Consider the following 19,544-nt stretch of genomic DNA (forward strand, 5'->3'; position numbering starts at 1 on the left):
TTAGGAAAAAAAAAAAAGGGGCTGTGACTCACTGCTGTGTCACTCCCATTTGCATGCTGGAAGAACGCTGCTGATCTAAATGGTGTTACGGTGGTGAAAAACTAGCGTACAGAAGTGGTGAATCAGTCCCTGGCTACAGAGCTTACAGGCCAGACTGTGCCCGGATTTAAACCCTGTGCTTGTCTTGTTGATCTCGTGTGAGGACGAAATCAAAACAGAGAGTGATCCCACTGCCCTCCCTACCTTCTGTCTGCTCTGTTTCCTAAACCATGTGGGAAATGGGCTCATGTGAACCGTACTGCAGTACTCCGGGTATTCTTTCTGGTCTGTGTTTTAAGTCACATCAAGAAACTCAAAGCATGGGCATTTGTAATAGCATTTGATTAAATTTAAAAAAAACCCAACCAACCCAGAACTACAAGCTAATGAAGAAACAGTATCTGTGACCTGTTTTGTTGCAGAAGACAGTCAGGCAACCACTTAGAAATCCCTCCTCTGACTCCATTTTACTTAAAGCTCTGTACAGATATCTGCAGATGACAACTGCCTGCATGTTGCTTATAAAGCCACACTTCCTATTATTTCTGTGCTTGCGAGAAATAGCCAAGAAAGGCACATTAATGGCTTTATTTTTTGCAGCTGTTCTTCTTTTTCTCTTCAGATATAAATAGGTCTAAGAAAACAACATCAATAAGTTTTTATTGGGAATTGTGCAAAAAATGCTTTGTTGGTTTTTTTTCCAGTTTCCGAAGGAAATGAGGTTTATATGCTCATGTTTTATGCTCCCTGGTGACCTTTGAATCTGTTGGTCAATTTTGGGCAAGTCTGACAGAGGAACTGAGGTCTCCAAGGGTATTAAGTTTCTACAGTTTTGAGAAAATAGGCAGTCTGGTTGAGAAGAGATGGACTCCTGTTTTGTTTGTGCCCCCACCAAAGGAGACGTTCCAAGATAAGCACATTCACTGTTCAGCATCACAGAACGCCCCTGGGGCAGCACAGTCTTCACACAGGGCCACAGCAATCCAGGCTGCCTTCCTTGGTACTGCTGCTGATGTAGCAACCTTGCTTTAACTTTCACACACACACAAAAGAAAAATCATGCAGTTGATTTTGCCTGTGATTCCTTCTTCCCTTCACTCTCCTTCCCCCATCTAAGTCTCCTTCTAAGAGCTGACATAAACAAGACATTCCACAGAAACCTTTTCAGCTGTAGATAGTTGGAGTGCTAATGCAGTTCTGTTAGCTATTTAAGAAAACAAACTCCAAGACTGCCTTCCTATTGATATCATTTCCAAGCACATTACTAGATCCAGACCACTGACATCAAAGAAGCCTTTGGTCTGAATTCAGTGGTCTGTGGGTCAGACATACGCACTATGATTTGCTGGTCTTGTCTGAAAAGAACTGGAGTGCTCTCACTCTCTGCCAGCTGCACTCAAGTTTGTGCAAGTAACTCCCTGCTTTGCACTGTTTCAGGCACTATTTCCCAAATTCTTGGTTGTATCATCCAACCCAATGTGTTCGGTTGTATAAACAGCTCTTGCAGGTCCCTCCTTCCTGAAGACATGGTCATCAGCACTTCTCTTCCGTGATGCTGATGGACTTCAGGAAATGCCTGATCCCTGATTAGCTTTCACTGGCAGCTGTGTCTGAGAAGTGAATTTGGAGTGGGTTCTCCAGCAGTTTGGCTGAGATCATGAATCATGTAGCTAAGGTCTTAAACAATGGCGCAGCCTGCTTGAAGCGAGTGAAAAGACTTCTATTGACTCCACTGATCATTGAAAGAGGCCTGTATTTTCATAAATTGGTGCAGTTCCCTTGAAAGCTGGGAAGCACTGGTCTAGACAGCTTTTACAAATATATGCCCATTGTCACCTGTGTTATAGCTGTGGCTATGAAGTATCCCCCACACAATTCCATACTCCATCTTAAAAAACTAATTGTCTGTGGAAAGGAATGGCAAAGAAAAGAAAAAATTACCTGAACAAAAGCCTTTGTCCTGGCTCCTTCCGGATAATATTTAGTTTGTAGTAGTGGCGTAGGGCTCTGGACATTTTCTCGTAAGTCATATTTGTTCTGTTCTGTGTTTTTCAAAAGAAAAAGGAAAAATGTGGTGAGATGATTCATTAAAACCTTCCTAAGCCCCAAAAGGAGTTGCAGAACTATCACAGCTAGCTAAAGTAACCAAGTAAATTCAAGAAATCACATGTTCCATTCTTCTGCTGTTTGCAGGCTCATCCTGCCCCTCCAGCCCTCATCACCAAATTTTTATGGGTCTCTTTTCACGCAGGGTGGTTTAAGTAAGAAAGTCTAACAAAAATTCCAGGTGAGGTTTTTCTATAGTTTCTTGGATCACCAGTAACAAAAGGCTTCATCAACCACAAGAGGAGACATCAGATGGAGGGAGATGCTCATGCCAAGCCGGATGTGACAGGCCTGTTCTTAACAAAACCACCTTTTGTAAAAGCGTAAGTACAGTGGCTAATAGACTGAGTCTGTCAGCAATCCCTGCTAAGAGCGCTGCTCCTCTGGGATTCCCCTCCATTAACTAGTTAATGCTTACAGAGCACTGTGGAGATTGAGAGCCTGTTTCTCCTCTTGTTATACAGGTGTAAATCAAGAAACCCATTAGGCTGTACATTTGCTTCTATGACAGAGCTTCCCCTTCATTTTGGGAGCTGCTGACCCCAAAAACCATAGCCAGAGCACCACAGGGTGACAGAGGTAGGGCCCTGCTGATGCTCAGTGTCACAAGGCAGAAGTGATGGGCACTGGCAGAGCTGTATGTGGGCAGCCCCCGGAGTACTGACTTGGGATAGCAGGGTCAGTACCTTAGGCTACATCTACATGAAGAGCATTTTTCTGGTACAAGGAGCACTGGTTACTATGCTGGCAAAGAAACTCCCAGTGGAGAGACAACTATACTGTGTTGCGTGAGTATAAAGCAGCCGCCTTGCCATGGGCAAAACATGCCAAACCAGTAGAATCATGCTTTTGCTCTATGAGCCTCCATGTTAGGAGTTTGGCTTGGCACAGCTCCGTCAGTCCAAGATCAGGCAGAATTCTGTAGCGTCGACCTGGCTTTATTAAATGAGACTGATCTGCCTGTCTAAAATGACCCCTAAGAGCAGACCTCCTCTGCTTGCCCTGAATGCAACAGCTCTGCTCAGTGAGGCCACATAAAGAGCTCCTGCGGCAATTAAACACTAACAATGACAATGTTTTCCCCTGCAAAATCTAGACTCCGCTCATTGGGAAGCCCCCCGAAATACCATATGTGCTTCTTCCGTCTCTTACATGCTAAAAGGCCACTGCATTTCCCAAGTGGCTAGTGGTCTGAAGTAGCTTTGGTTTTAGACACTCAACATGAGACATGATGGCAAGGCCCGATTATCAGCATGGAGGTTGGGTAAGGGCAGAACTCTGCATTCCCGGTGTTGTAGCCCAAGACCTCTAAGGCGGATGTTCTTGTAAGCAATGAGTCGCATGAGAAAATCTTGACCTTATCAAGATTACAGGCTATGTATACTCATATACAGAATTACAGAATAGCTGAGGATGGAAGGTACTTCTGGAGATCACCTAGTCCAGTCCCCCTGCTCAAAGCAGGGTCAACCAGAGACTGTCACAGAGGACTGTGTCCATTGGGTTTTGAACATCTCCAAGAATGGAGACTCCACAGTTTCCTCTGGGTAACCTGCTCCAGTGTCTGACCACCTTCCTAGTAAAACAATCGCACACCTGGGGTCTCATGAAATGCAACAAGGTGAAATGTAAAGTCTCGCCCCGCCCCCGTCACTGCTGCCCAGGTGGCGGACTTTACATTGCCCCTCGTTAAGGTTCATGAAGCTCCTGTTAGCCCATTTCTCCACCATGTCCAGGTTCTTCTGCATGGCAGCACAGCCTCTGGTCTATCAGCCACTCATCCCTGTTTTGTACTGTCTGAGAACTTGCTGAGGGTGCACTGTGTCCTGTCATCCAGGTCACTAATGAACATGTTAAACAGTATTTGCTTCAGAATCGATCCCCAAGGTAACATCACTAGGGACTGGATTTTGTGCTGCTGACCACAACCTTTTCAGCCCAGCAGTTCAGCCAGTTTTCAGTCTACCTCACTGTATTCTTGTCTAGGTCATACTTCATTAGTCCATCTGTGAGGATATTATGGGAGACGGTCTCAAAAGCCTTTCTAAAGTCAAGATAAGCTACATCCACTGTTCTCCCTGCATCCACCGAGCTAATAATTTCATTGTAGAGGGATATCACGGTGTCAAGCATGATTTCTCCTTTGTAAATCCATGCTGACTATATACTCATATACTCATACGAATATACTCATATACATATACTCATATAGATATATCTGTACATACTCAGGCCCAAACTGCAAAAATCAGTAACTGCTTTCCAGAGAACAAAGCAGAATTACCCTCTTAAAAGGAAATACATAATCCTTCAGCACTTGGTGTCTGTCACAGGACAGCATGCGAAATCTGAACGTTGGTGTAGACAGAACAGACAGAAAGCTCCTGCCGAGATGTAGTATACAGCTCCTTGTAGACTACATCTTAGCAGAACATCCTTAGCATCAGGTTTCAGGAAGAAATGAGATGCCTTGAGAGAGAAGGACCGTTAATTCCTGCACTCTCTGTAATTTTATAATTAAACGTATTTATAACTAAATGCCTTTAAACCAAACCAACAGGTTCTCTGTATGAAGGATAGGTTTTAGTGCTTGAGGCTGGATGCTTTATATTTCTAATGTATGCAGAATGAAAGATTACAACTTTCCAGCAGTAGTTTATATGCACATGCTTTCTTCCTTTTTCCCATTTATAAGTGAATCCTGTGATGTTACAAGAGGTGAAGTGCCATAGGAGGAAAACTGCATTGCTCCTTACCTTGTGGTTTCCCCACAGCCGGGCCAGCCCGTTGGGATCCACTATCCGAAATATTTTGGATTCCTTATCTTCCCATCGGATGAAATTTTCGTACCGGCTGTCAGAAAGCAGCTGATAAACATAATCCCAAAGCAACCTACAGTCTGTGAAGAGAGAAGCAAGAAAATATTGACTTTTTTTCCTCGGGATTAATTCTGGAACTTTTGGGTGGGTGCGTAGGGAAAGGACAGTTGGGATCAGGGCTGAAACAGCCGTTGCAATCTGAAATCAGAGAATCATAGAATCATTAAGGTTGGAACAGACCTCTAGGGTCATTAAGTCCAACTGTCAACACAAGACTACCATGTCTCCTAAACCATGCCCTGAAGCGCCACGTCTCCATGTCTTTTAAATACCTCCAGGGATGGTGACTCCACCACCTCTCTGGGCAGCGTCTTCCAATGCCTGACCGCTCTTGCAGTGAAGAAATTTGTCCTAATATCCAATCTAAACCTCCCCTGATGTAGCTTGAAGCCGTTTCCTCTCGTTCTATTGCTAGTAACTTGGAAGAAGAGACCAACACCCACCTCACTACAACCTCCTTTCAGGTAGTTGTAGAGAGCCATAAGGTCTCCCCTCAGCCTCCTCTTCTCCAGGCTAAACAACCCCAGTTCCCTCAACTGCTCCTCATAAGATTTGTTCTCCAGACCCTTCACCAGCTTCATTACCCTTCTCTGGACATGCCCCAGCTACTCAATGTCCCTCTTGTAGTGAGGGGCCCAAAATTGAACACAATTTTCAAGGCGTGGCCTCACCAGTACTGAATATAGCAATACCACGCTGAAGCCATGCAAATGCTTCATGCTTGGTATCAAATGATTTTGCAAAATCTACTGGAATATACAGCCTCTTCTGATGCATCCTAGTCCTTCTGACACTGACTGAGCATCTTTATCACATTAAAAGCTGTGTGAGATAACCTGCTGATCTTAGTTGTGTGTTTGTTGTTGTACCGATGCACATAAAACTACCATTGTTGGCCCTGACACTGTTGCTGACTGTTTCAGTGGGCAAATCAAGGATCCTACAACCTGCTCTCCCTGCTTGAGGCTGACCCTTTCTGTGCTAACAGGAGGCATCTAAAGCATGGGCAATGTTACAGCTTTCCTTTGTGTATTCCATGTGATATAAAATCGACACCGTATACCATTTCCAAATTCACTTTTTTATTTTTTAAGGTTCCTGGGGAAAAAAAAAACCCAAACCCAAGTATTATAATTACTTGAGTGCTATTGAGAGGTTAAATGCTTTCTATTTGGATAATTGAATTCAAATTTCCTCTTGGCAAACACTCCTTAGGTTGCTAATTAAAGGTCTAACAGATACTTAGGTTTTAGTTTAGTGTTTTTCAGTTTCATGGCAGTCTCTTGAGACTGAGGAAGCCAAGAGCTGAGCTGCACCTACTTCCTGCTTGCAATGTGTGTGTGCGCAGCACAGCATAATAACTGGCAACTATGAAATATGGAAAGCTAATTGCACAGAGCTGGGGGTTCTGCTGCTGTCAGAAACAACAGGGTTTTTATAGCTCAACTGTCCAGATCCCTCAGATGGCCATAGAGTTAATTTTACTTTCAAAGCAAAACCAACCTCTGAGAGATGGCTTGTTAGAGTGGTTAAAGGGCAGGCAACCAAAGGCATCTAGCTTCTAGGTGCTAGAAAGGGATTCTTGTCAGCCTGTCTTTCTATTCCTGTCTGCCTGGGGTTGGTACGTTTTACAATGGGGATGATGACATATTCAGTTGGAGAGTATAAAATGCTTTTTGAAAAGCGGTATGAATAACAAATTTAATGAGCACACCTGAAATGGTTAGAGATATTAACATTATTGATGGTTATTTCCCATTTCGAACTGTAAAGAGTATTCCTTAAACCTGTACTGTCTCTAAAACCAGATCTTAGTTTGCCAGTGCCCTCACTATAGACTCTCCCTACCAGTCCTACAGAGAATAAAGCAGTGCATTTTGAAGAGATGACATCTGGCAAAAATTGCAGGTTTCCATTCTAGCTGAAACCTACCTGGATGGTCACCTCACCCATGACATCTACAAGAGGAGGAACGTGAAAGGAAAGAGGCAGTCAGATTTTTTTTTTGTTGAAAAAACCTTATTTTCCTTACCATTTTCCACAGAAAAAATGTCCATTCCCATTTGAAATTTTTCTGGGTTTTATTTAAAAAGTGAAACCAATTTCCATTTTTTTTTCCTTCATGGATGCAAATGTTGTTCAGTGATAGCTTCCCCCTTCTTACCCAGGATAAGGTACCTACAGCTGGGACCAGGACAGAAAATAATTCTCCTCCGCATGCATTTGCCAATGACCAGCCTAGGTGGGTCCCTTCTTGGCACACAGATGCAGAGAAGCCTTTCTTTCCCTGTCCTCCCACCCCAAGCTGCATACGTAGCCCAGCTGCCTACCCCGTGGCTGCAGATACCAAGTACGTAGCTGGCTGCAATTAAATGTTGCAATGCCAAACACTGTGGCTAACCCCTTGTGCGGCTCTGGGCACAAGACACTTCCCCTGGCTATGCGGGAGGTCTGTAGAAGAGCGTGAAATTGAAAGTCTCAGGCTAATACTTTAATTTCTGTCATCTTTCCTCTCACAAATTCACAAATCCCAATTCTTCCACCACCTTTCCATCAATAATTTTTCACACACACACATGCACATTCTTTGTCTCTTAGACATGCACATATTAGAAAAAAACTTCTTTTCTAGAATTCATTTATAAGGAACAAGGGAAGGGAGATTATATTGCTCTATTCGTTTGTGCCTTTTAATAATGTAGGAGGTGCTCAGGTAATAGTGTAGAAAAGGCCATGTAAGTGGTTCTTTGACACACATGCAATTCATTCTTGAACTCTTTCAACGAAAGACTGTATGAAAATTATTTTTTTAGTGCAAGAATCTTAATTAAACAAAAACAACAAAAACTTTAACTGCCTTTTTAAAAATTTTATTTTCATTTTCCTTTGATTCCTCTAGCTCTGACTCCCCAGGGCATATTTTACCAGTTGATCAGAGTTGGCAATACTGCTGCGTTCCAAAAACTATGGGAGTTTTTTCATCACTCTGTGTAATCTGTGATAACTTTAGCAACAAAACCTGCATAGTCTATTTCAACAATTCATGCTGAATTCACTGTTTTCGACTAGCTGTTCCCAAAGATGTCCATGCTTTTTTTCTGTCCAGTACTTCACTAAAATCACTGTAAAGGTGATGTGATTCCCTAGGTCAGCAGTGAATCATTCACCACGATCATCAGTGGGCAGCACTGGCCTAAACACCTGTGGTGGACTCAGGCTGGTCCCACCTCATCTGCAAGAGAGGTCTGTCTTGGTGGAAGCAGTTTCAAATCGGAAAACATTCACTTAGCTGATATTTGTCAATGAAAAAAGAGACACTTTTTGGCCAAGGCAGGAATTTATTAGAAACCTGAGGGAGGAGAGGAAGGGCGTGTGGGTCTGTGGTTGAACCAGAGCTTTTGGACTGTGCTGGAACTTTGCTGAGGTGGTTGGTTGGCAAACGGCCACATTGCGAGAGCGCTGCAGGAATACTGCGTCCCAATGCCAGTCATTTGGTTTTGCTTGTGGCACTACTGCTAGTCCCGGCAGGAGCGGCCCTCCTTGGGGTCAGCTGGAGGGATGGCGCTCCCATAGAAGCAAGTCAATGTCAGGCTCTGTCATATTCTTGAATGTGCCTGGGCAGACACCCTCTGATTATAGTAACTTATAGCTAATATTGATAGTTCTGCAAAGACATGTTTTACCCTGAAGTTTACTTTCACCTCATTATTTGCAATATGTGATGTTATTTTTCATCAGTAGTATACTGCCATAACTATGCTGTAGAAAATTTCCACGTGTATAAATACAACTCTGGCTGATGGGGATGGCAGACCCTTAATATCCTCCAGTGGTCCCTGGAAGTTTCAAGGAGCTGATGGCTCCTTGACAGCTGACTGGAATTGCACATGCAGTGTGCATTGCACTGTGCCATGGCTGCACATTCACCTCAGTGTGGCTAGCAAGTAAATTCTAGTCAAACCGAATGGCTTTGGTTATTTTCTATTGGCTATCATTAGTGTGCCCCATCCCTTCCCTCCCCCTCTGTGCCCTCCTCCTTCACAAAAACAAGAAAGCGCAAAAAAAATCAGCCCAGGATGTCTGGGTGGCAAATTACTGGACTAAGAACAGAGCTTCAGACTCTGAGAAGAGGTAGGATCAAGCACAGATTTGTTTTTCATTGTTCACTTGATTTTTAGAATGGATTCACGATAAGCTTGAATATAAATATTCTTCAAATGAGGATAACTCAGATCTGCATCTTGAGATCTTCACAAGAAAAGTCTCAAGTGATCAAGGGCCCCATTCCATATTCTAAATTGACTGAGCTGCTCAGACTTGCAGAGGTATTTAGTAGGCTGGTGGAATTTGCAAAGAAACACAACCACCCATGTATCTTAGACCTCTACATCTGTTTGATTCAACAAGAAAATTGAAAATTCTTAAAAATTCTGCTTGGGTCCTACAACCACGTAAAAACTCATCTTCAAAAGCTACACTTGCCTATCAGAAAATTTAGATGTATGACTGAGTCGTGATAATTTAGTGAGCTGGCATGCATCAATGCAACTGTAGCAACTGTGTCTCAGGCCACTGCAAATAAGAAATAAAAAGCATTAGCTTTAAACACCAGTAGAAAAGATTTAGGCTCACTGCATTTCTCCTCACCTCTGCTGAGAGCTATGAGCGTGCACAGTGTTAGTTACCATGGACCAGCTGATGCTTTGCAGCACGATTTAGTTAAACGTATGAGCTCTGTTTGCAGAGTACCTAAATCAGCTTGCCTTCTTTCAAGTTTCACGAGAGACCTTTAGGAATTTGGGCATAGGCACTCAGGTTTGGGGTGGTTTTTTTTTTCACCACAAATGATTTACACCCTGGGAATGTTTCTCCACAGGTTGTATGGTAAAAAAATATCAGGTTCTAGAGGGGTGTCCCTGACTGACAGAGGAGTAGCAACTAAATAATCTACCATTTTTAGGCGTATAGAGATCATCTTTAATTGGACATTAGAGACTACAGGTCAAAACCTACCTGATAACTCTTTAGTGAGCGTAATGAATTTGGAGTATAGCACAGCCCATCTGGAGCCTGTGAAACCGGTGAAAACCCAAGAAGAGGCAATGCTAGAAAATGCTATTAAAAGGAGTGTCTCCGCTGGGAAAAGAGACACCTCCACAAAAGGCTGGTGAAGACAATACAGAAAGTAGCATCCTCCAGGAAGGTCAAAGCTGTCACATGTATTTTCAGGAGAGATGGAGAAAGAGAGAGGGGCTTGTAATGTGGATGGTTGTTTTGTAAGAGTAAATCACATGTTTGAGTAAAATCTGCATGGTGCAAATGACTCCATGAAGACTAAATCACTTCCTCGGCTCTCAGAAGGCCTCCAAAGGAGCAGATACATGGGGGTATTCTACACAGGGTGTATGTTGGCTAGTGAGCAATGGCAAGAAAGCACATGGAAGTTGCTGAGGCACAGCAAGTTTAAAAGTGTGGGAGATTCAATAGGGGAGTTGAGTCAGGGCTGGTACCTAAATTGTTCGGGCATGCTGCAATTTCCTGCCTTTTGGCTAAAATAAGTTTACTTAGAAAGTAGCTATGTCTCTGTAGCACAAGGAAACATCATTTCCCCCTAACACACACATGTACTTCTTTTTTTAAAGTGAACTCAGACGGCTGAACTTTGTTCAATTTGAAGATAAAGGGACTTTGCTGTGGAGAGAGCTGGGACTGAGAGACTTTAAGGCAATGTGGTATCAAACAACCTAGCCAAAGCGGGAAGGTGGGGAACAGGTCCAGCAATGTGGTAGGGCTCCTGAAAGCAGGAATTTCCATGTAGCACCATTTTCTCAGCTGTACTGCTGGGCAAGACTGAACTATGTAATTAGCTGGGAATTAGGGCAAACTGTACCTTCAAATGAAGAGGCATGGCTACAACTTTCTTCCTGCAGTTAATGCTTCTAGAGGGATTTTTATAGTTATGCACAAGGTAATGATCAGGTATAGAGTATTTAGCTGGCTCTCAGAATGTCCCCCATAAGCACTGCCCTAAATGTGCAAGAGGCAGCAGTTTCACACTCCTGCTAATAACAGCCATGTATAGTAGAGTCCCAAGGTCGGCAGAGCTAGAGTAAAGCCTTGGGGGCTGCCTGCCCACTCAGTCTTGTGGCTGTTGCTTGGCTGCCAGGGTTGACAGTAGGCACAAGAAAAACAGGCAGTTGCACAGCCCTGGAGAGGGTGGGGGGAGAAGAGACAGACCACTTGGGGATTGAGAAGTAGGAAGAAATCTCTCCCATAAACAGCAATTGCTGGCACTAAACCCCACTGATAGCAGCAAGCTTGCTTCCTTGCTCTAGTTTTAACCTCTCCTTTCACATAGAAGTGCCCGAACCTCAGCCACTCCTCCTTGGCATTGTGAACTCGATTTCTCTTCTCTGGCTGAAAAGCTCTGTTTATTGCCCACACTTACAGCACTGCTTTGGTAATGTTACAAAAAAGGGGAGACTGTAATATTGTAATTAAGAATCCCTTGTGACAGTCAAATAGACACTGTGAGAGTGGAAGCACGTATCATGGATTCTTCGTTTCAAATATCCTTTAAGTCTATAGCCACAATACTCTGAATATACACCTAAAAACCACTGGCATATAAATACTTCCTAATGGCTATACGATAGCAATACATATGTTCCTTAGAATTGAAATACTTTCTTAGAATGATCTATAAATTAAACATCATGGACCTTCAGTTCTTAGTATTTTGACACTTGTCCGGCCATTATGAATGCATGCTCTAGTATCATTTGGCCAAGGCAGACACAAGACTGGTAGTCTTAAGGTTACAGTAGTGAAAGGTCTTATATCTGTGCTCTCTTAGACTACATAATGCTGTTAACAGTATAGGCATACATATGCTAAAGACCTCTTTTGTTCAGAATATAACATTCCTCTGCACTGTAATATTTCCTAAAATGCACACTGCGTCTGAAACCCCTGCTGTTTAAGTGAGGCCCATGGTGCAGAAGCAGAGCTGGCCCTCTTCATGTATCGACTACCAAAATGCTCTCTTAACCACTGAAATGTTTTGCGAGACCCACCCACATCTTGTACTGAAGATCATTATATAAATGCATTCAGTCTGGCTGATGACTGACTTGGAAACTAACATGGCTTCACAGAGGAAGAGATCATGCCAAAGTAACATTGTCATACTCCCTCTGACATCAGCTCAGGCCTTACCCCTTGCTGAGTAGGTTAGCCTAAAATTTCTCCAGCATGATATCATTTGACTTAAACAGTTCTGTGATTTCTACCAGCTGAAGAGTTCTCCCAAGCTTGGGCCCCTTTATTTTACAAGGTGATCTGTGCTTCAGCTGCATTTGTTCACAGTGAAACAAACAGTGGCTGTTCACAACTGAGACTAACGAATGGAACTTCTCTAGAAGTTCTCTGGTACTCTTGTTTCCGTAAGCACACCTGAGGTGTGGTTTGGATAGCTAACGTGGTGATGCTCATGGTATCAAAATGATAAACCGGTAAAATTCAGCTGTCCATAGCTGCTACTGTAAGAAGGTCCTGATCTCCATTCCATTTTATCTTCCCTTCCTCCCGTCCTCCTGCTGGTTACCTTGTGCTGGCTCTGTTAGATTTTCCTGTGAGCTGACTTAAATCACCTAAGCAGAAGAAAACAAACCCTGCAGAAAACACCAACTGCTTTCTGCTATTTGAGAGCTGAATCTGCCTGCAGGAAGATCTACTGAATGCTAAAGCCTGCACAAAGGTGCAAGACTATGCTGGCAGAGCAGGCAAGGACAGGGGGGAAAGAGGGAAAGGCCCAAAAGGTCCCGCTGACCTTCGGCCTGTCATCATCCCTCTCGCCTGAGGTGGTCAGTAAGTCTCTGAGAAGACAACACTACTTTGGGGCATCTGGATTTGTTTAAACTGTAGCCAGAACCAAGAAATCACAAAGGTTAATTGCTGTTCACTTGTATGGAAAATAAAAAAGATTGGGAGAGAACTCTTACATCCTGACTTGGTTTAGGCTTGCCATGGAGATCAGCTCTAACTGCATTTTAACCACATCCTGTCCCATGTAACAGGCAGAGCTTTCTGGACAAGCCAAATGGACCTTCAAGTTATCTAACCAGTACATGAAGCTCATCGGGCTGGCTGATACTGTTGTTTCTTTCAGGAGAATGGTGAGAACGACTCGGCTAACTTGCTTGCATCACACAAATGGAGAGGGAGGAAAAATAAAGCTGGTGGAAAGGAGAGGGAAGACATATGGCTGGACCTTATCAAATGATCTTCTCTATTCTTGCTGAAAACCTCTTCCGTGGCAAAAAAAGCGCATTGGGAAAACACAGACAGAACATTGAGAAAAAAAGAAATGCTACAGTAGGATTACTGCTGTATTGAGACACAATCCAGCCTCAATATCTACCTAATTCCATGACATACTTATTTTAGCAGACAAAACTACAAGAAAAAAGTAAGCAAGTCTCATGATTAAGGGGTTAAATGGCTCTAAGACTGGGGGAACATTGACCTTGAGATGAAGCAGTCCTGCTCATCCCTATATCTTAATCCGTGTCCAGGTTACCGAAGGAAAAAGAGTTTTCCTTCCATGAATGTTGGCCGCTGTTGGAAGCAAAGTGGTAAGCTGGTACAGTAAAGCCAATGTTTCTATGAGGAGAAACCTCTTGACAGACAACTGTTTGTTCAGCTCAGTAAATTCAAGCTGGGACTGAGGGAAGGTGCTGCCAGATCGCACAATACAACAGTTCTATGTTGCTTCTGTCTTGTACCCAAATGCTGAGTGGGAGATCGGGCAGAAGAAGAACAGAAACCTGAGACCGTCGTGTTGCAAACAGTTGTCCTGTGAGGTTGTAAAAGTAACACAGAAAGATGAGGCCAAGTTCTGTCTTTGGCAATAAGAACATGTAAGGGGAAGGAGGATTCAAAAGGTTCATACCTCTCATGTGGTTGTAGGAAAGAGCACTCAGATCACAAAGAATATGTAATGGATGGGCCAGAGACAGTCAGATGAAGACTTTGCAAGCTAAAGTCTGTTGTACTAAAAAATGTCTTTTTTTTCCTGTCCTATTCTCCTGCTCCATCCCCCCATCCACACCAAACAGAGAGGTATTTCCAGTATCAGCTTCAAGTGTTGTTCTCTTCCTGCTCCACCACAATGGTAGAAAGCACTCTTCCATTTATCTTCCTAAAGAAACCTGACTGATCCTCCTCAGAGGCTTTTCCTCACCTTTATTGCTCATGAATCTCAATGACTAGGAAAAGGGAAAGAAACTCAACCTCTGCCTGTTCACGTGCACATCCTACAAACACCTCACAACTACTTTGACCTCAGAAAACTGGCCAAACACGTTAATGATGGGAATTTTAAGAATTAAGCATGAAGCTTTATCTACCAAATAGTACTTTAGAAAGCAGGAGTGACTTAACAACAGCAAAGGCTTTCCCAACAAAAATAATTTTTGACCCTACAATGTGAGAATCTCTAGTATCCTCTGTCAGAAGCTCAGTTCACCCTTGGATTTAGACTTCTGGGTTTTTTTCAACAGCTGAAAAACACTGTTTGACTACTGTCCAAGAACCTCACTTCTGTGCTCCATCAGAAAGTCCAGAGTGCTTGGAGAGGTGTGAGTGTGGCTGGAGGACATGGTTCCTGGTATGTTCCCAGGAAGTCCCTCCTGAAGGACTTCATAAGCTGTAAATTTGCTACTTCTGATAGGTCCCTTGCAGAAAGCTGAAATGCAACCTCACCTTCTTGGGGTTAAATCTCCACGTTTAGACATAGCCAAACTCTAACTCTCTTCCTTCCTTCCCCTCAACAGAGATGGAAAACAGTAGTCTTACCAGTTTAAAGGTGTGCATTTGGATTAACATAAACTGATGCAAACTTGTGTGCCATTTCTAACTGGTTAGTATTACAACCAGACTTAATTAGGCCTGTCTCTGAAGGGAGTGAAGTGTAATGTCAATGTAGTCACACTACAGTGTATTTTTCTGGTTTAATTAAGAGGATTCAAAATAATGCAAGTTTGCTTTGTAGAAGAAAATCTGAATTAGTGACACAACTCTAGCCTGAAGAAAGGGTGCAATATACAGGGAAAATAAGGGGCACGTTTTCATTAAAAGGCGAGTTTCTTAAAAAAGTGTTTAACATCCTGCTGACCCCAATGGAGGCTGAGGGTACTCTGAACCCACTTATCACATCTGTCTAGCCATGGCATGTAGATGCTGCAGTAAAGGAATGAGAAGGATGAAATCTAAATGACTGAGCTTTCCTACAGCTTAGTCAGTCCTGGCTTCTGAATGGATCAGAACAAGCCCTGACTGAAATTTCTGCTCCTGTAACTGTGCAATAAGAATGGAGGCAGCTGTAAAGCAAGACACTTCACAGAAAATATGCAACCACCTATCCAAGCTATTGCCATTCATCTATTGCTTGAGTGTCATTAGTTAAATTGGCAGGGAAGGCACACTTTCATGCTGAAATTAATTGTTAATGCCATGTTAAGATGACTCTCAAGGTTATAATGAAAACTTCTCCTATGAATATGAACTCTATGAGCTTGACTCTCATCCATACTTCAGTCTCTTTATAGTAGTCTGGCTTTCCACAAGGGGCTCAAAATAGATGTGGCACATACTGCAAATGTAAAAATGTACATGACTGCAAGGGCAACTGATTAAACAAGGCCAGTGACATTATCATTGTCATATCCAAACGGGAGCGACAGGCCATGCCTACACCAAGATTCCCAGGTTCTTTCAAGGCTCCAATGCGTCTGTACAGGCTGCTGTCCTATGGAAATCAGGGTCAGCTGCCCGGAAAAGCAGGCACTGAACCCCTACCACTTACAACATAGCATGCTAAAGTGAGCCACTGTTCAGTTTTCTGTAGTTTGCCAGGCTGTAACTGCTGAGACTGGAGGCAGGTCTTGTCACAACAGCTGCTCCCAGACAAACTCTGTGCTTCACAAAAGCCCACCAGTCATCACCATGATGGCAAACCCTGCTGGGATCATGCCTCATGATAGTGGTGAAGATAGCCTTGGCAATCTCAGGCATGTATACAGGTACAGTCCTATGGTATTAGCAAAGATAGGTGCTGTCTTAAAAAAACAGAATACTTCTAAGGAAGCATCCGACAAAAGCTAAGTCTCTGCAGCTTGGTTTGTTAGCACTCGCCCTCTGCAAAGGAGGATACAGCAAGCATTTTCAGTTTAGATAAGAATTCACCACAGTGAAGTCCATGATGCAGCTTTGGAAGGGGGGATAGTAATGAATCAAACAGCAATGCACTTCACTGGATGGATGGTAAGCTTGAGGGCTGATGCCTACAGTGAACCTGACTGGTGTAGGCTCTTCCCTATATAAAGTGGGATGGCAGGTCTGCATGGATGTACCTGTCCACATAAGTGACTTACTTGGAGAAGGTTTCTACTTACAAAGCAGTATTGTCACTCTGGAATAAAGTTACTTACCAACCACCAAATGACTATATGAGGGAGTTAGGTTCAAGCCTTTACTACTAACACCCATTTTGCTCACTGTCTTACACATGTAGACAACTGATAACCAAAAAACCCACAAACAACCAAAAAACACCAGACTGATTTGGGTTCAGGAATCTGAGATATTGTCCCAATAGTAGATGGACACAGTTGGGCAGATTCTGCTTTTGCTTGGAGGATGTAACTGCAACATCAACACAGAAGTGGCTGTATCACAGAAACATTACAACTAGCTTTAAATGCTGCCACAGCCAAAAGCATCAGCAGGCAGCTCGGTGTAAGTTATATACACAGCCTCTCAAGTTTACGGCTAGTTTGGGCTGCTGTCATGATGAGATGTCTAGTGAAGAAAATACCAGGGAAATACCAGGCTGACCAGTAGTTCACAGTACTGGTTGCTCCAATTTTAAATTTAATAATAGATTTTTTTTTTTAATAAATTGGAACCTGTAAATGTGAGGCATTATAGCATAACAAAAGAAGTAATTTAACCCACAGTTATGAGTGGGGGACTGGTCAGATGGTGTCTGATACTCTCTACTGCATGACTGTTTTCTATGCAGTATAGCTCTCTCATTCCAACACCTCTCACCAACAACTCTTGAAAACACCTTTCACCTTTGTGTGTCCTTCCTTTCTTTATAGTTACCTTGTCTGTTTGGACAGTAAACTCTTTGGGGCAGGGACTGTGGCACAATAAAGCCTATAGATGCTACTGTAGTACAAACCCTGAAAATTAAATGGAATGGGAAGCTGCATTCCTTCTGTGAGGGCTAACGGTATCAGCTGCAAAACTTTTAACTCCTAAGTTGTGCTTAGTTGTTGGTTTTTACCTCCTGGATAACTGTTCTTTGCCTCCTTTGCCACCCTCCCTCCCTATCACCCAGCATATGCCATTGCAGAGTAACTGTGCCTGCACAGCTATTTTGTGCAGAAAGGAAAACAAACTAATGTGGTGTAACTGCATTTGCATAAAGGATTTTGCTGGTATATCAGTTAAAAAAACCCCAATCATCCTACACTTGACCCAGTCATAATGCCACATCGAGACATCTGGAGCAAATGCAGGTACTGGGGCTCTGGTCTTAGTAGGTAAGTTGATGAGATGCTGAATACCAAGGTGCCGTGTTCTGAAGTGCGGTGACTTGCGATGTTTAAGCTTTAAATGTCTAGTGTTATGAATCTAATAACTCTATCAGCTGAGTTTGTTTTTCTTATCCTCCTTTAAAAGAAGCTTTCCAGCTCAACTCCAAAGTAAAAATATAAGTACCAGTTGATTAGCAGTTTTTTTAAGCACTATGTTTGTGAAAGATTCACTCAACTAACTCCTCCTGTCTTTTCCCCTCCCACGCAAGTTTATGAGAAGTGATTACGTTTTTCAAACAAAGGGGGAGGAGAATCCCTGATTCTGCTCCCCCTCCAACCTCTCTCCCCACACAAACCAACCAACTACTATCCTTACAGAGCTTTGGTGTTGAAGACCCCGCCATGCTCAGAGCTAGCACATAGCCTACGTCCATCACAAGCACTATTCTGTAGAGTTTAGTAGAATGAGAGTCATTCATGGCTGATGCGCTCTTAACAGGGGACTGCATTTTCACTTTTGGCAGTCAGACTGTTTTTATAAAGTAGTCACAAGTGTCTTGCTACAAACCTGCAGCGTTCATGCCACACCCCCATACTCTCTGGCAGTGTGGCACACCAAGGGGCTGAGGCAAGTCAGAAGCAAAGCTGAAGGTAGATCTCTTTCATGACTTTGGCAAGGTAAGAATCTTGCCTGTCCTCATTCCAACAGCAGTCAATAGTTTCACGGGCCAAACCAATACAGTGGTACACAATGTGCCTCTGAACGGTTTAAACATTACCTGGCTTTTCCTCAGACTCCTGAAGGGGAAGAGACAAATCCGGCAGCTCATAAAGTCGAATACAACCCAGTTGCTAAGGTAACCCAGCTGATAAGAACAGCATACTAACAGACAATAACAGGCGCAAGACTCACCTGCCTTTAGATTTCCACCCACCCCAAATGCAGAGCATAATCAAAAGCAATAGGCAGGGTGGGGCTCTGCGGAGAAATAGCAATTTTCATCCTTCTAAGCTGTATGAATGGGATAGGTCTGCCTCAGACATACATGGAGTGAAGCTGGAGCCTAATGGATTTATTGGGTCCCAAGTGCAACAGGACAGGAGCCCTTGCATGGAGTCCAGATGCACCTACCACTGCTCTCCGGCACCTTGCCCTTCACACCTGTGCAATCGTTCGGTTAATATCTGTACCGGGCAGTGCTCGAATAAAAGGGTAGTTGTATCGGTATCCCAAAGCTTCAGGGCCAGTGGTTGCTGTGGATTAGTGAACAACCCTTTCAGTCCCAGAGAGCTAGTACAGAAAAAGACACTGGGAGCTAGAAATCTCAGCCATGTATTTTCCCACACAAGAAACATCCAGAATTGCGTGAGTGAGTTTTAAGTGACTGAATCAAAAGTGAGGTAAACACCAGCACGTTATTAGATTAATTGTAATGTTTCTAAGCCAACCTGTATGTGATAAAAGTTAGGACAAAACCAACCCTGTTGGAGTCGGATAATCCTATAACTGCCTCTTGCAGGGTTTCCTGTGTCTTCCTTTAAATAACCGACAGGTTTCTGGTGAGATCTAATACGCCAGTTCCCATTTTCCTGCATGCTAACAAGCTGAGGTGGACATGGATATCTGAAAAAAGGGACATTTTTGAAACCTAAATAGAGTTTTGTGGTGAAAACCTGTCCCCTGTCAATGGCAGAGCTCCCAAGGAAAGCCATGGGGCAGAACTTCAGGATAGCTGCAGGGAGAGTTTCTGGTGGCTGTGGTTCCTTCAGGGCTGCACGGCATGCCTCAGCTGTGATATGCTACAAACGCCTGCCAATGCAATAACCCCTGCCTCTCCTTGTACCTTGGGGAACTACATTTTATGAGATATCAAAGTCCCAAAATGTTTGATAACAAAACCTGCCCAGTCAG

The 19,544-nt window shown here is 43.3% G+C and overlaps 1 protein-coding gene across 3 annotated transcripts in view; it reads right to left on the reverse strand.

Moving 5' to 3' along the window:
• Positions 1-19,544, reverse strand: part of ETV6 (ETS variant transcription factor 6) — a 147,755-nt gene that overhangs the window by 5,608 nt on the left and 122,603 nt on the right. For all 3 annotated transcript variants that reach the window (XM_075112149.1, XM_075112139.1, XM_075112130.1), the window contains 2 exons: positions 4,902-5,044; positions 1,981-2,081 (listed from right to left, as the gene is read on the reverse strand). In XM_075112149.1, the coding sequence (XP_074968250.1) occupies positions 1,981-2,081; positions 4,902-5,044 (244 nt within the window). The remainder of the gene's footprint in view (positions 1-1,980; positions 2,082-4,901; positions 5,045-19,544) is intronic.

The sequence above is a fragment of the Phalacrocorax aristotelis genome, chromosome 1 (assembly GCF_949628215.1).
Source record: "Phalacrocorax aristotelis chromosome 1, bGulAri2.1, whole genome shotgun sequence".
Taxonomy (NCBI): Eukaryota; Metazoa; Chordata; class Aves; order Suliformes; family Phalacrocoracidae; genus Phalacrocorax; species Phalacrocorax aristotelis.